Consider the following 17,824-nt stretch of genomic DNA (forward strand, 5'->3'; position numbering starts at 1 on the left):
CTTATAAAATATAAATTTGATGGTACTTACACCCATTCTGGAATTCAATATTCCCTTCATAGGCATAGCTCCTTGCACTTAATTTCAACGGTTGATTCTTCTTTGTAAAAATGACACTGTTGTTCATTCGTTCAGTCGTCTCTGACTCTTCGTGGCCTCATGCACGAGCCCACGCCAGAGCTCCCTGTCGGCCGTCACCACCCCCAGCTCCTTCAAGGTCAGTCCAGTCACTTCAAGGATGCCATCCATCCATCTTGCCCTTGGTCGGCCCCTCTTCCTTTTACCTTCCACTTTCCCCAGCATAATTGTCTTCTCTAGGCTTTGCTGTCTCCTCATGATGTGGCCAAAGTACTTCAACTTTGTCTCTAGTATCCTTCCCTTCAATGAGCAGTCGGGCTTTATTTCCTGGAGGATGGACTGGTTGGATCTTCTCGCAGTCCAAGGCACTCTCAGAACTTTCCTCCAACACCACAGTTCAAAAGCATCTATCTTCCTTCGCTCAACCTTCCCTAAGGTCCAGCTCTCACATCCGTAGGTTACTACAAGGAATACCATGGCTTTGACTAGGCGGATCTTTGTTGCCAGTGTGATGTCTCTGCTCTTTACTATTGAGACTGGATATTGCTCTCCTTCCAAGAAGTAAGCGTCTCCTGATTTCCTGGCCACAGTCTGCATCTGCAGTAATCTTTGCACCTAGAAATACAAAGTCTTGTCACGGCCTCCACATTTTCTCCATTTTCCATTGAACACTAGTTCCTCCAAAAAAAAAATCCCTGGCAATTTAAACTCACAATTACAGGCAGTCTCCAAGTTATGAACAAGATAGGTTCTGTTGGTTTGTTCTTAAGTTGAATTTGTATGTAAATTGGAACAGGTATATTTTTATGTGTAACTTCAGCCTATATATATATATACACACACACACACACACGCACATACGCACACACACATATACACACACCTTTGAATAGCGTAAGGAAGGGTTAACACCCCTGTGGTGTTTGTTTTGCTGTCTATACCCCTGTTCAGAAGATTTCACCTCACTATTTCTGTCCCTGGATTTTTATTTTAAAAAATGGCTTGTTGTGGAAACGAGAATCGGCGAGAAAGCTTCAATAGAGACACCTTTTTCCTGATTATAACTCTTTCAGGTGATTTTCCCTTCCAAGGGTTAGATTTCTCTCACTTCCTGTTGTCTCACCCACGTTCTCAACTATGAATTGTTTGTAAGTCAGATGTCTGTAACTCGGGGACTGCCTGTATATTGATTGGGAAACTCAAGAGAGTGTTGTGGTTTGCATTTCTCCTTTGAAGAGATGGGGTTGGACTAAATGACCTCTTTGGGTCCTTCTTGTTAGTGCTTTAGAGCAGGCCTGCATAACCTGTGGCCCTTCAGGTGTTTAGAAGTGCAACTCCAAGAAGTCTTAGCCAGCTTGTCCAGTGGTCAGGAATTCTGGGAGTTAAAGCCCAAAACACCTGGAGGGCCGTAGATTGGTCAGGTCTGCTCTAAAGTATTCCTGCTTTTGGAAATGAGGAGGCAATTACAGCTTCATAAAACTAATATACCTGAGTTTTAGGGAGAGTTTTGATTCTTGCTGAAGGAGGACAGTTCAAACTGTGTATATAGAGTGGGCATACTTCAGAGCCTATTTTGTGCTCTTCTGGAATTCCAGAGGGTCACAGTGTGCCATTTTGTCCACTATTTTGGGTGACAGGGAACAATGTCATGTTATTTCTTGTTGTCTTTTGGCTTATTTTGAGGGTTGAGAGTTTTGTTTTATCGCGGTTGTAGGGTGGATGAAAAAACAGCAATTTAAAACTTTTAAAAGTATTTTTAATTAGTGGTTAGTATTTTTTCAACCTGAATCAACCCTCTTGGCTGAAACACTAGGAGTGGTCAATAAGGGCCCAGAGGCTACACTGGAAACACACCTGGCCAGCAGGTTGCCAGATTCCCAGATCTACTTACACAATTTCTGTATAGTAACAGAAATAAATATTATAGGTACCCTTTTCAGTTGTCCATGGAAAATGACTACAAATTTGTGGTGCTAGTGTATTTAGCATGTCGGTTCTGGCTATTAGTGATGTGATCATGGGATATTGACACATTTTGTCTTCTGGATAATAAAGTGATTGAGTCCTTTGTATTGGCAATACTCTTAAATCAGCCTTGCTACAACAATCTTTCTATAAAAGTTTTCCTATATTTGAGATGTAAGGCATTTAAATGCTTTTTATTTTATTTGTAGTAATTTCCATTTTATTGTCTTTTTGAGGATGATACAGTCTGTACCAGCTGATATCCTAGAATATTTCCCTCATATTACCTCTGTCTGAACTAAATTGTTGAACAAATAATTCGTATTGGCATGGGTTATTTTAGTAGGACATTGTGACCAGGATGCAAAGTAATGCTTCCACTGATGGCACCTTCCCATCAATTGAACTCTTAAGTTATTTATCTTCATCTGCAGTCTCTGTGTACCCGTAAAACCAGCCCCAGAAACAATTTGTGGCCAGTGCAATGGCTGGTAGGTGGGAAAGAAGAGAAAGAACAGTCCATCATTCTAGTAGATTTGTGTTGACCTGTTGCTTGATGGTAGGCCTCTTTACAATTCTGTAACTCATAGCAGATTGTTACTGAAGTCTTTCTCTCCATTCCAGCAAGAAATTGAAAACTTTAAAAAGTTAAATCTCATCAGTAAAGAAGAATTTGACAATCTTACACCTGATGAAATTGATCCAAATCAAGAAGTTCCTCCTAGTCCTTCAAGATCTCAACAAGGTATCTACAACATTACTAGAAGAAAAGTGTTTAGGTTGTCTGATACTTAGTACAGTCCAGCATGATTGAGAACTGTATGATTAATACTCTGAGACTATAGGAAAAAGCTTTCTGGAAATGGGTTACCTCTTATTGCCATCCCAGCCAAGCAGGAGTCACATGCCATATTATTAGCTTTCCTCATTCACTTGCAGTGACCTTTATGTGTATGTACCTGTAACATTGAATAGTTTGAGTAGTTACTGACATAATTAAAGGGCAGAAGCTCTTGCATATAATGAATGCCTGTGAATGAGAGGTATAGTCTAAGCGCATGTGTATTTGATTAAGAAATTCTTGTTCATGTTTTGTATTGTGTGCCTTCAAGTCATTTTGGACCTATGGTGACCCTATCACAGGGCTTTCTTGATAAGAACTATTCAAAAGAGGTTTGCCATGTCCTTCATCTGAGACTGAGAGAGTGTAACTCAAGATCATCTAGTGGGTTTTGTGACCAAGCGGGGATTCAAACCCAGGTCCCCAGAGTTATAGTCAAATGCTCATACCACTTTGTCACACTGGCTCCTAATTTAGTTGTATCCCCTTTGAAAGTCCGATAATTTCTCAAGCACCAAAGAAAGAGAAGGTTCTTGATGAGTTACAACATTATTCAGATTCGTTTATGAAATTATAGGGGAAATAATCATGGGTGAGATCTAGTGGGACTGGTAGGGCTGTGAGAATGGTTACCAGAAGCAGACTCAAGAATTCACTGGAGACAAAGTCAAGTACTTTGCTATGCATCCTCCTCTCTTGTTAACATCCTAAAGACACTTTAAAGCATGACAAGTATTTGGCATGCAACAAAATATTCTCTTACCTTGGAGTTAGTGCCTGTTGGGTTGGAAGAAAAACTATGTGACCTCCACCACCCTTCACAAACATTTGTATCTTCAAGTTAGAGACACCACCTATGTGATCAACTCCTCATTCTCAGACCTTTCAGAAGTGGAACTTGTGTTGTCTTTAGTCTTTAGATGGGTTGATGTTTTCATGGTTTTGTGGACTGGGAGATGATATTGCAGCTAAGGACATTCTTAGAGTTGCCTCAGGAATATGAAGGTGGCCAGTAGACTATCTCAGCATTTGTAAACAGTGCACATGTTCAGAATCTCTCAGAAATGCGTTTTTGTGTAACCTAAGTATTATGACTTTTTAGGAAGTGATTTCCTAGAAAGCATGGTCTGAAAGATCAACAGCAGGTGCTTGATCTTTCAGATCATGCTTTCTAGGAAATCACTTCCTAAAAAGTCATGTTCTGATGCTTTCTGTAGAGTCCTTTATATTTAGGAAATAGCATTCCTATTACAATTCTGTCATGTATACAGTCTTTTGTAGTGCTGGATAATCCACAAACAATTACAAGAAATTTAAGCCTCAGTTAGTGTTAGCCATTGCTTTATTTCCAGCTAAAAGCATTACTTGTTTTCTAGCAAATTAGAGTTGCTAATTTTGCTAGAATTGTTGCTAGTCCTTGATAAAAAAAGCTAGTTTTAAATGATCTTAGAACACAGTATCAATTTTAGATTTAATTCCTGTTGCCCCAAAATGAAGAGCGCTCTGTGTGGGTTTTTTTGTTTTGTTTTTTCATTTATGCCGTTACATCAGCTGAAACTTACTATAAATCCTATGAATGAGTGACTCCCCCTCCCTCCCGGTTACAATTTATTAATAATATTGCTCGGGTCTTATAAATTCATTTTCCCATCGTGGTCAACTTTCTTGATTTAGTCAGTTCAACTATAAAGCATTCAATCTCTTTGCCTACTGTCTTCAGCTTTACTGAAGTTGTCTTTCCATGTTTATATTTAGGCATAACTAAAGAGCAGGCTTGTAAAGTGTTTGGTATCCAAGAAGTACCTTCTGGAGCAGTGGCTCGTTCACTTCCAACAGCTGTCCCTGAATCTCCTAAAGTCCACCCAACCAGAACACCTAAAACACCTCGTACACCAAGACTTCAGGATCCTAACAAAACACCCAGATTTTATCCTGTGGTTAAAGAAGCAAGATCTATTGATGTTAAGGTAACTGAAAATAATCTGCAATATTTTTGGGTTGAATAACTTACTATTAATGTCTTCAGAGAGATTAGCCTTTGAAATGCCCGTTGTTTAATTTCTTTTTTTTTCTTTTGTTGTAAGAAATCATACTTTTGAATATAGAGAGCTTTTAAAGGCGTCTTAATACTTCCACTTTTAACTGCTCAAGTTAGGTAGTTGAGTGGTCATGCTCAGCTTTATGACCTCATAATGCATATGATGTATAGTGTGAAATTTTATAAAACTTGACTTTAATTAGACTGTGATTCTTCAGAAAAGTGTCTCCAGTCACATCAGGAAAATATAATGCTTTATTTTGCTTTAGACACGAAGGAAAAGAAAAACACGGCATAGTACAAACCCCCCATTGGAAAGTCATGTTGGCTGGGTAATGGATTCTAAGGATCACAGGCCAAGAACATCTTCTGTAAGGTATTATTAATTATTCATTTGCTAATTTAATCGAAATTAGAGATTTGTAGAATCAGTGAAATAATTTATGGTTTCATTCCATCATGTTGCAAAACAACAAAACGAGGGGAAAAGTGCAGAAGGATTAGAAATTCCCTAAATGTGTTACATATATTCCTTTTGTACTTTTAGCGACCATTGTGACTTTTTGGCTAATTCAAAAAGTTCTTTTTTTCCAAGAAAACATATGAGCAGCTACTAATGTGAAAACAAAACTGAGAAAGGTAATGCATGCAGTTAAGAAGGATGACTTTGTAAATTCAAGGTAGAAAGCTCCTTTCAGATGTTCAGTGGCCAGTCCTTGAGTATGGTCATACTAATACTAAATCAGACTGATGACATGCTGGAAGATCCAGGAAGATCCAAGAAGATCCCATTGCTTAAAGACCAGCAACATACTCTGAAAATATATTTCTGTAGGGTTTTTTTTGGGGGGGGGGGGGGGGGCTCAGTGTATAGGAATGGAATTGAAGTCTTTTCCAGAATATAGCTGTTTGGATCCAGACTTAAACACGCAGTAAATGTGGGCCTGTTGAAAACAATAGAATTTCTTTATGGGTTAGTCTGGAAGCAACACACCTACCCAACTGTAAAATTTTAATCTTAAAAGTTGTGCTAAGATATTTGCTAGTCTTTTTTGTGTTTTGAATGATATTTTATTTTTATCTGGTTAATTTGCAAGCAGTAGAAATGGTTATTGTGAAAGCAGGAAATATCACACTGTCCCAAGAAATTTCTGAAACGTAATCTTTTAGAGGTATGGTAGTTAATATACCAATGATACTTACTATTATTACCTTCTAAGTTTTGAAAGCCATTTGGAAACTACCAATTCATCTCTTTGTAATGGTACCTAGGAAGTTGTTCCATATCTGTTATATCAGAACCTAAAGGACATTTGCAGATATGCAGCAGCTAAGAAAGAAAGCCATTAACATTTTTTATCAGCAAATGTAGATAAAATCTGTTTGTTTGTTTTTTATCTATCATCTTTGCCATAATTCCAACTTTTTTTCGTGTCAGGAGTGACTTGAGAAACTCTGTGTTCTTATTCTATTAATTTCCAACCTGAAATTCATACAATAAGAACAAATTTAAATTCTCAGAACATTGGCATAATTCTCTTGGAGTATACATACTACCTGAGGATACAGGCAACATTCAAAACATTTCCTGTATGTGAACTGTATATATTTTCACTTTTATTTAGCCTTCTCCATGAAAACCTGGTGGCCACATACAACATTCAGGCTTGTCAACTGTATTCTGAAACCAGTGCAGTTTTTAAAGAATATATACTCCTGCCAATTCACAATCCTTCAATTGATCATGAAGTTATAGAAATAGGTTTTGATACCAACATTGAAAACTGAGATTGGTTCACTTATTTAATTTATTTATTTACCACACTTGTATGCTGCCCTTCTCATCTCAAAGGTGAGAAAGGGTGGCCTCACAAAGGCAAAATTCAATGCCATATACACATATTGCCAGTCAAAATACAATGTTCTGTTAAGTGTATTATCACCAAAAATACAGAAAAATCTCAAGAAACTGGTTTCTTATATTTTCTTCAGCAGTTCAAATGCTTCGCCACTGGAAGGTGCTCCACTATCAGGAAGTTATGGCTGTACCCCGCATTCTCTTCCGAAATTCCAGCATCCTTCTCATGAACTTTTAAAGGAAAATGGTTTTACACAGCAAGTCTACCACAAATACCGCCGTAGATGCCTAAATGGTAAAAATCTATTTTTTTGTAGTTCTCTGAAAATAATTATAGAACCTACACAGCTTTGTTTCAAGAGCTATCAATATGCTGGCTCTATTTTCTTTGTTCATTCACAGTGTGTAAATGTTCAACAATATCTATTCCAATAAGTACTTTATGATCAATTTTTTTCAGTGAAAAATAATGTTAACATTCTTGTTTCTCTTTTACCTTGGGAAGCAGAGTTAAGTGCAGTTTAGCTGTTTAACAATTTTGCTCTGAGCAGTATGAAAAAGCATCAAAGTGGATAAGTGATCACATAGATAATAGCAAGTTGATGAACATATAAAAAAAGGTTGACAGTGTCTAAAATTCATAGGTTTTGCGTTATAGAAGCATCAAATCGAAATTTTGACACTTGGATCTTCGAGACTTGGAGACATATTGTTGAATGAATACATAAATAAGTGTCACATGTAATGTTAACAATTTAAGCAAAATCTTTTCAAGCTGTATTGTAAGATGTGTGCTGTTTGCCCCTTTACTGCACATTTTGATACAAATAATTTGTTTAACAGACAGTCTCCCAACTACTACTGCTACTGTTGTATTTTCTTTACTTTTCAGAAAGGAAGCGTTTGGGAATTGGCCAGTCCCAGGAAATGAACACACTCTTTCGTTTCTGGTCCTTTTTCCTCAGAGACCACTTTAACAAGAAAATGTATGAAGAATTTAGACAACTTGCTCTTGACGATGCGAAAGAACACTACAGGTAAGATTAGATATTTTGTTAGACCTGTACAGTCAAATGTGGCACAATAGTGAAGTCCCAGGAGCGGCTTTTCTGACTGTTTTAATTGTGTGTTTCTGTTTTAAGAGCCAACGTGGTGTAGTGGGTTGAATGTTGGTCTGGGATTTGGAGACCAGTCATGCTCATCCATGGAAACTGACTGGGTGACCTTGAGCAAGTCATGCCCTCTTAGGGCCACAGGAAGTCAATAGTGCACCTCCTCCGAATAAATCTTGCCAAGTAAACTTGTGATAGGTTTGCCTTGGGTCACCATAAGTCAGAAATAACTTGGAGGCATACTACAAAACAGAATTTTGTAACTTATTTTGATTTAAAGAATGATTACACTACATAACACAGTTTTTGTTCCTGACTTATAAATGTCATTTCCTAATCGGTTCTATCATGAAAACCTTGAAAAGGCTTATTAAACTGCAAAAAACTTTGTTTTTACGGGACAGCCTGCAGCACATTTTGCTATAATTTTTCAGTGAAGTTTTTCATGGAGTCTTTCAACCCTTTCAAACCAGGAACAGATTCCCCCCCCCCCCCCCCCAAATTTTGTTACATGCTTGATAATGCCTGAGGCCCTAGTAAGCTGAGAAGAAATAAAAAAGCTTAAATTTAAAACTAAAAGGAAATCGTAAAACCAAGAATCAATTCTTAAGTGAAGTGAAGCCCTGGAAGTTCATATGCCTGAAAGATGTTGATAGATATTTTCTATATATGTCATGTCCATTTGCAGTTCCTTATGTACATGTGTATTTGCATAAAATCATCTATCAAAATAACAAGGTTTTTCCCCCTGAGTTCCAGCCTGTGATAATTTCAGAACCTATTTTTGTATATTTTAAGTAGGAACTTTTTTTGACTAAAGTGCATCACTTATGTTTACTCAGATTGAATCTCGCTTAGAAAGATTGTCTATATAGCTCTGATCTGCACACTTAGCCATTAATTGCTCAGTCTTTCCTCCACTTAAACAGCAATTATTCCCAAATACATTTTTAGGGCTCCAGTAGCTTGCTTCATTATTTTGTATAGCTGCCTACTGTGTACTTTCATATTATTTAACCACATACTGATCCACAAAAGGATCTTCTACAGATATTCCAGTTTAATACCGTACTCTTTTCCATCACTTGCGTGGTACTCTGTTACGTAGAAAGAAACCCACATAGTGGATAAGGACAAACACTGCCAAAATGTAACTAGAAGATGCCATAAGACTATAGGCCCTTATAAAGAAGTTAGGGTCTGAAGCAGAGGGGAGGCAGCAGGTATTTGTCCCTCTCTCTATCTATGGGATTTCTTTTGCTACAGTTTCAGAGAACTCAGGTTCTCAGTAAGGATTCCAGAGCTCATACAATCTATTTTATTTATTTATCATGTCAGAAGTGAACCGAGGGTACAGTTGTAATGTATTTAAAAACACAAAGTTAAAAACTTGGGATTATACTAAATGTCCTTTGACCATTAGCTGGCCACTTGGAGTGCCTCTGATGTTGCTATAAGAAGGTCCTCCATTGTGCATGTGGCAGACTCAGACTGCATTGTAATAGGTGGTCTGTGGTTTGCTCTTTTCCACACTCTCGTGTCGTGGACTCCAGTTTGTGATCCATTTCTTAAGGTTGGCTCTGCATCTCGTGGTTCCAGAGCGCAGTCTGTTCAGTGCCTTCCAAGTCACCCAGTCTTCTGTTTGCCCAGGAAGGAGTTTCTCACTCTGTATCAGCCATGGATTGAGTTTCCAGGTTTTAGCCTGCCCTTTTTGGACTCTTGATTATTGAGGTGTTCTTGCGAATATCTCTGTAGAAAACTATTTCTTGATTTAAGGTGTTGGCGTGCTGGATGATATCCAAACAGGGGATGGGCCGGAGATGTCATTACTTTGGTCCTTTCATTGTAGGCTGCTGCTTCCCAGCGAATGTCAGGTGGTGCAATACCCGCTAAACAGTCTAATTTCTCCAGTGGTGTGGGGCGTAGACATCTTGTGATAATGCGGCATGCCTCATTAAGAGCCACATCCACTGTTTTAACGTGGTGAGATGTGTTCCACCCTGGGCATGCATATTGAGCAGCAGATTAGCAAAGCTCAAGGGCAGATGTCTTCACTGTGTCTGGTTGTGATCCCCAGTTTGTGCCAGTCAGCTTTCGTATGATAGTATTTCTAGTGCCCACTTTTTACTTGATAGTCAAGCTGTGCTTCTTGTAAGTCAGAGCATGGTCCAGGGTAACTCCCAAGTATTTTGGTGTGCTGCAATGCTCCAATGGGATTCCTTCCCAGGTAATCCTTAGAGCTCGAGATGCTTGTCTGTTCTTAAGGTGAAAAACACATGTCTGTGTTTTAGTTGGATTAGGAATCAGCTGGTTTTCCCTGTAATAGACAGTAAGAGCACCAAAATCTTCAGAGATCTTCTGTACAACCATTTCAAAGCTCCCTGCTTGGGCGGTGATGACATCTATGACAGACAAGTTACCTGTAGCCCAACTGCAGCTCATGGCTGAATGTGGCCATGAGCTGAACCTCCTGAACCCCTGCACTACCTTAATTGGGGAGTGTAAATTGAAAATAGAAATACTTAGGCTTCTGGATTATATGATTTTAATGTTTTATATTAATATGTTTTAATTCCATGTTTAAATGTCTAGATGTTGTTGCTTATCTGTTGAATAAAGTTTAATTTAATTTATAGTTATATGTTACCGTTGTTTTATACTGGGTTTTTTAGATGTTGTAAGGCATTGAATTTTTGCTGTGAACTTGTTGGACACCACTTTGAGTCCTCCTGGGGGAGAAAAGCAGCCACTGAGAAGGTGCTCAACCAGGTCCTCAAAAGACTTACTTGTGTTAATGATGGAACTGAGAGAAGGCTCTCTTCCAAAGATCTTAAAATACAGGCTGATTCGTAAAGGGAGATCCAATATTTTAAATTGTTTAGATCAAAATAATAATATTCCAATGAATTTTGAATAAAATATTTTGCATGTTTTTCTGCATTTTTATTCACTGTCCTACAGATATGGTCTGGAATGCTTGTTCCGATTTTATAGCTATGGTCTAGAAAAAAAATTTCGACAAGAAATATTCCGGGATTTCCAAGAAGAAACGAAAAGAGATTACGAATCTGGTAATGTCATCTTCATAACTGTTTCTCATGGTACTGTTTGATTTCATACTTAGCTGTTTCAGGCATTTCAATATATCTTTTTTTTATTAGGTCAGCTCTATGGATTGGAAAAATTTTGGGCTTATCTTAAGTATTCCCAGTCTAAAACTCAACCTATTGACCCCAAACTTCAGGAATATCTCTGCAACTTTAAAAGATTGGAAGATTTCAGAGTTGATGTAAGTAGTCCGCATCTTTACTTTTGTGATTTTATTAACATAACTTACTGATTTAAGTTGCATAACTCCTAAATGAATGAAAAACCATGAATTGTCTGTTGCTGTGACTGGGTTTAGCTTTTGGGATGCTTGTATTAATAGAGACATGTCTTTATTTGCCCAGATAGACAATCTATCATTTAGGACCATCTGAGAAATGGTATGGCTAGGCATTTTCCCTCGAGGTCATTGATCCCACCGCAATTTTCAAATGTTGAAGTAACTGCAGTCTTTGAAAACAGAGATGAAGTCCTAATCGAGTCTTCTTCTTCATGGTCTCTGTGGCTCACACACAAGGCCTCCTTCCAAGTCTATGATTGTATGGGTTGATCTTCACCTGTGTGTTGATGACTGGAACTTTCTAGAGCTATAGAGTGTCCTTAAAAATAGGGCAACTCCTGGCTCCATGTACATGGGTCTTAAGCATTAGTTCCTTTTTTTAATCACTAAAGCAGCAGCATCAGGAAGGGGAACTCTAGAGTACGTCTTCCTTTTCACTTTTTTCCATGTCATTTCTTCCTGTTATTTTTGTAGTTATCTATTTCTTTTTTTAAGAAACGAAACAATAGTTTAGTAATATTTTTTCAGCTATTCCTTTCTGGGCCTAATTGTAAAATAAGCAATATTTTTAAAAGTATGTCAGTTATACAGGTAAAATACCAGTATCCAGTGGATATTCAGCTGATCTTTTTGCCTTAATGAGTTCTATATTAGGGGCAAGTGTGCTCACTGTCAAGTGCAAACCAAGACAGTTCAGCCTCTTCTTAGTCTTGTGGCAGTCCTACTTTTGTACTGCCCTTTGCCCACCTCATCCAGCACTCTCTAGTTCATGCCTTATACTTGGGACATGATCATTTGTCCATGATTCTCCATCTTCCTCTTTCCATATGGAAATCACTCCACTGGTAGTCCTGATACAACCTAGTGGTGGTGATGCTCTTTGGACTTTGCCTATCCATCCAAACTCTAAAAACAAATGCTTCCCTCATGGGATGAGGCCTCTACCACCTTTAATTGAATGTGTACCCTCCACGTTAAAGCATTGGATTTTTTGGCAGTCTCCAAGGCTTCATGAGCATTTGAATTCTTGATCAAGAACTATGCAGTACAGATCAGTTAGAACAGTAATTCTTACAGCACTTCACCTACCCAGAGTTACAAATGCTGTGGCAGACTCCCTCAGCCTGAGATACATTTTTCTTTTACTAGATTGGCTTTCGACTCAACGTATTTCCTCCCATTCTTCTCATCACCAGGGTCACCATCAAGTTCAGTAACAATGAAATATCAGAGACTGTAATAACAACCCAGTGGCCTAACCATTCTTGGTTTGCCCTTCATTCAAAGATCTTGAATGACCTCATGACCCAAGAGAGGGGTCGGATTTATCTGCCCAACCTTGACACAGACTGACAACAGTGTGCTTCTAGGAAGAGATCTGAAAAGCAATGGCCTCTTCTCACTGTCCCTCAACTCAGTAGTCATATGTCATCAAAGGGGCTTCCTTTCTTCAGACAGAAGGAATTACCGTGGAATCAGCAGATACCTCTCACATCATAGTGTTTCTTCCTTCATTTTCTTTCTTTCATCTTTCCTCCCTAACTTGCCATCATCTCAACCAACCTAAAGCTGGCACAGGGTACGACGTGGTTTTCTAGTCCATATGTTAAGACCTTCTTAAGGGGCTTCGTTAACCTCCATGCACCATGATCAACAAAATCAAACATTTGTTCCAGCCAATGTCAAGAGCTATTTCTACATGTGCTACTTTGTTTTCTATGCCCTTTCTATATGGCATGGATGGGAAAAAAATATTTATTTAATAAAATAAATTCTTAAATCTGAGGCTTAAAGCAGGACTTGAAGGAGTCATGTGCACAGACCCAGAACCACGGCTAGTTCTTAAGATGCTTACAGCTCTAGAAGGTTCTGACGGTTGCTGTGCAGGCACAGTACAATACATGTGTCTAATTTCACAGATGACCACTCAAAGAACCACAGCTACAGGTAAGCAAGCTGTCCTTAACAGAATGCTGCTCCTTTGTGATTATGTCCATTATCTTTCAGCCTCCCATTAGTGAAGAATCTGGGAGAAAAAGGCACTCAACCGGTGAAGAAAGTGATCATCACAAGCATCAGCCCCATTCTTCGAAGATCCTTGCTAGTAACGCCACAGCTGCCACACAGGCATGGGTCCCCATAAACTTTCCCACTACAAATACTGTACAGGAATTGAGTAACAGCGTACACCAGAACAGTACTGCTACAAAATCAAGAAGTGATATATCTGAGCAGTAGACTTAAGCTGGAACCTTGCAATCAACTCCTAATTCCAGTATTTTAACCCAAAAGATCTTCAGGGAAAGCTATTTTAAAAGCTTGATTAAAAACAAATGTCTAGGAAATCAAAGGATTACATTTGCTTTCTCACAAGACCTAAAGTTCTAAATTCTTTCCCATGATCAATTATACTGGGCTTGGAGGCCATCAGAGACATCCTAGGGAAATATACCTTAGTTTCAGTGTTACTGTCCCTGATTTATTGTTTACACGAAATGCATTCCAGTACTATATGCAAAAATACTTTGGGATGCCTGATTGTCCAGGTCATACTTCTTAAAGAAGTTATGATGTGCTCCTATGACCTAGAAAGGATTTTCTATTCAAGTTTTCCACAATATTTCTACTTTAAAAATCCAAAAAGAAAGGACATACTGTTTCCAATGGAGATAAATGATTTAAGTTGGTAAATGCATATATTACTACCAACATTTTTTTTTCTTTTTTTTCTTTTTGCAAATAGTAGAATGCACACTCCATTCTATATAGGACTGTGCACATGTCTTGGGTGCTAACATCTTTTCTATTTCTTCTGTTTCAGAATCTGTGTGATTTTAGGTTGAGTTTTCAGTTAGGCATCAATCTGTTTCGGTTTTAAGGGTGTTTTATTAGTCTTCTTATTTGTACTTAAGCAGTAGATTGCTGAGGGGAGTATGGCTATATTGTCATAAACCATTACAATGGCAGATGACTCTTTAATCACCCTCCAGTTAGGAGAGAGATTTGTGCTTTTGTTTAATTTCTGTACTTCAGGGAGAGATTATTTTAAATGATTACATTTAATTGTAATATAATATTTGGCGGTGCTTTAATTCAAAGGGCAATTAGAAAAATGGCATCCAGTAAAACTGTCAATGTGAAGTTGGGTTGGAATAGAATTAAAATTTAGTGCTCTGCTGATCTGAAATTAGCCAGGACCTTGCTTTCTGTACGTGCAAATGATTGATTTAGGCTATCATTAGTCACGATGGGAGGTGGAAGTTGACAGGCTACATCACCTGTAATTTTCTACTGGTTTCAGTTACTGTGATTTTAAATGCTTAGAATAAGGAAACAGAAGGCATCCCCTTAAACTGGATGGTAGAAATAGGTGCACCTTTTTTACTTACGAGCAAAACAGTTTTCAAGTACCTTTCTGCATATAAAGCTTAACACTGTTTGATGCCTTATTACTGGGGAGATATCCTAAATGATCCAACAGTTAGTTTAATGGAGATTTTTTGGCAGATATTGATGAGGTCGATTACATTTATTTCTGTCATATTGCCTTGTGAATCTGAATAGAACAATTATGAAAGTAATGTGCATACTTGTATAGGAATATGAGGATTTCCCAGTAATTTATACACACAAACTAGCCTTTTAGAACTGCTCAATTTTGCAAAGAAACTAGGAATTAATGATTCGAGTTTTATATAGCATCTTTTCAGTGTGCTCACATTATACATCTCAAACCTGTGTTCGATCTGTACCACCTCCTCCATGAAAATGATGCAATTGTAAATTTGGATTTAAACTGTATATAAAAGAAATATATTTACTTCCATTTTTTGAATGAAATGTGTGCATATTCAGCTTTTAGTATGCATAATTTGTGATACCTTTGCAGATTTTATAAAAACACCAAAAAAATTATATGTGTGTATTGTATGGTTTTTAAATGATTTTCATGAAACTTGAGTCATTGGTTTTTACAATTCCATTTGAGCTAAAATGTTCAGAGCTTGTTGCAGCATTCCATCGACTAATAATGGCAATGGGCTTGAATTAGGCAGCCAAAATGCTTTAAATTGTGAAGGCATTGATATACATTTAGATTTAGATTATCGCCTTCAGAATTTCATATATTAATTGGATATTATTACAGTAGAGTCTTGCTTATCCAACATAAACGGGCTGGCAGAACATTGGATAAGCCAAAATGCTGGATAATAAGGAGGGATTAAGGAAAAGCCTATTAAACATAAAATTACATTATGATTTTACAAATTAAGCACCAAAACATCATGTTTTACAACAAATCAACAGAAAAAGTGGTTCAATACATGGTAACATTATGTAGTAATTATTCTATTTACGAATTTAGTATCAAAACATTGCAATGTATTGAAACAGCTGTGGATCTGGGCAGGAGGCAGACTGCATTGGATAATATAAAACATTGGATGAGCGAAGGTTGAGTAAGCAAGACTGTACAGTACTCATAAAGCACAGCTGAGATTGTTGCTTTTGAGCAGTTGTACTAGGTATGAGGAAGAGTGTAAGGGTTAGTCAGAGCTGATGGTATATATATGATGATGATGCATACCCTGTTTATTCTCTCCACAAAGGAGACTCAAATCGGCTTACATTAAAAGTATTTCAATAAATTTTAAAATCCAAAAATATACATTTAAATACAATTAAACATCAGTGGTATTAATTAAAAATTAACAGTTCAAATTCATAAAATTGATTTTAAATGTATTCAAAGCTCATATATTGTTGTGTAGCTGCTAGAAATGCCTGGATATGATAAGGCTTTAACTAGGCATGGCACATACATTCCAGAGCTTTTCATTCTAAACATTCTGCTGAGTGGCAACTTCTGGTATTAACATTTGACATTCTTTCCTGTCGATAGGAAGCAAAGCTGTAGAAAAAGAATATCCTTTTTTCCAAAAGCATCTTGTGCAACATGTGGCCACTAATTCTTGCTAGCATTTCTAGTTTTGCTCCCTCTCCGAGACATATTTGTCAATGGCTGAGGGTCTTCATTAGACTAGATGAGTATTTCTCAACCTGTGGGTCCCCAGATATTTTAACCTTCAACTCCCAGAAATCCTAACACTTGGTAAACTGGCTGGGATTTCTGGAAGTTGTAGGCCACAACTGGCTGGGATTTCTGGAAGTTGTAGGCTGGGGACCCACAGGTTGAGAACCTCTGGACTAGATGGATTGTGCTGTACTGACCAACCTTTTCTGCTGTTTGTTGGCAAAGCTATTGTCCCAGTCTGGGGTACATACATACAGAGCTTGAAAAAAAGTAATTAATTTCTGCTACAGTGATGAAAAGTAAGGTTACATTTCTTGTTGTGTCCTGATCATTACTTTTTGATTACTTTGTGTCATTTTTAAGACAACCTCCTGGGGTTTATAAGAGACTAACCCAAACCTTTAAAAATGCTGTGAAGAAGTCTCCAGAATGCACATTAGTTACCTTTAAAAAATAAAAATATTTAGAAAACATTACTCATTATACCAGTACAAGAATTCCACTCGTTATGCAGCATGTCTTTTGAAATGTGGTATAATAACACCTCACTCACCCCACCACATATATAGGTAACTATATTACCCATATCTCTTTATTTCCAGTTTATTTGGTCCTCTAAAATATATCCAGGATGACTAGTTCAGTTAGTTCAGGTCCAGTGGATATCACCATGACTCCTGTGTATCCTTTATTATAGCATATATTTGAATTTTTAGTGTGAAGATGTGAACAGGAAGAATTGTTGAAGAGGTGAAAAACCACTCCATGCCTACCTGATCCTTGCCCTTCCTAGTTTATAAAAGCAGCCAAAGAGACAATGGTTGGATGTGTAAGAGAAGTGACAAGTGTCTCGCTACAGCAAGGCAACTTCTCATCCTGAAAAGAGACACTGATAAGATGGTTACTAAAAAGAACCCTTCCTGAACCAGTGAAGTATGAAGAGTATCAGTTTTGTTTTGTTCTGCAAGGTTCCGGAACACGTCACCCTCTTTGTTCTCTTCACCTAGCTAAACATGCCTGGCTCCTTTAATTTTTCATGTTTCCTGCTTTCCATGTTTCATTATCATCCTTAGCACCCTTCTCTGAACTCACAACTCATTTATATTCTTAAAATGAAGCACTTGGAAGTGATGAAACCTGACCAGTGCAGATTATAGTGCAACTATTACTTCCTTCAGTGTGTCAACCATGTTTGATGCAGACTAAAAGAGCATTTTCTTTATTTGCTGCAGCATTGCAATGCTGGCTCCTGTTCAAGTTACAATAATCTTTTTCACATGTACTGCTTAGCCAGGTATCTCACAATACCTTTGCATCTGATTTTGGTGGCTTAAATGAAAGATATTTCATTTTTCATTTCACCTGCATCTGTGGCTGGCATCTTTGTTAGGAGAAAATGCTGCTAGAACACAGCCATACAACCCGGAAACCACACAATACCTCTGTGATTCCGGCTGTGAAAACCCTTTGCATTTGTCTTATTAATTCCAGCTGTTTTGTAGTTTATCA

At 37.7% G+C, this 17,824-nt stretch overlaps 1 protein-coding gene across 1 annotated transcript in view; it reads left to right on the top strand.

Annotated features, from left to right (window-relative positions):
* LARP1B (La ribonucleoprotein 1B) overlaps window positions 1-15,195 on the top strand; it is a 42,922-nt gene extending 27,727 nt beyond the window's left edge. The window contains exons 12-19 of the mRNA XM_060778950.2: window positions 2,668-2,788; window positions 4,640-4,851; window positions 5,192-5,298; window positions 6,915-7,075; window positions 7,673-7,817; window positions 10,854-10,963; window positions 11,054-11,181; window positions 13,288-15,195. Of these exons, the coding sequence (XP_060634933.2) occupies window positions 2,668-2,788; window positions 4,640-4,851; window positions 5,192-5,298; window positions 6,915-7,075; window positions 7,673-7,817; window positions 10,854-10,963; window positions 11,054-11,181; window positions 13,288-13,518 (1,215 nt within the window). The 3' untranslated portion in view covers window positions 13,519-15,195. The remainder of the gene's footprint in view (window positions 1-2,667; window positions 2,789-4,639; window positions 4,852-5,191; window positions 5,299-6,914; window positions 7,076-7,672; window positions 7,818-10,853; window positions 10,964-11,053; window positions 11,182-13,287) is intronic.
* Window positions 15,196-17,824: the final 2,629 nt, after the last annotated feature.

The sequence above is a fragment of the Anolis sagrei genome, chromosome 5, assembly GCF_037176765.1.
Source record: "Anolis sagrei isolate rAnoSag1 chromosome 5, rAnoSag1.mat, whole genome shotgun sequence".
In the NCBI taxonomy this organism is placed as follows: domain Eukaryota; kingdom Metazoa; phylum Chordata; class Lepidosauria; order Squamata; family Dactyloidae; genus Anolis; species Anolis sagrei.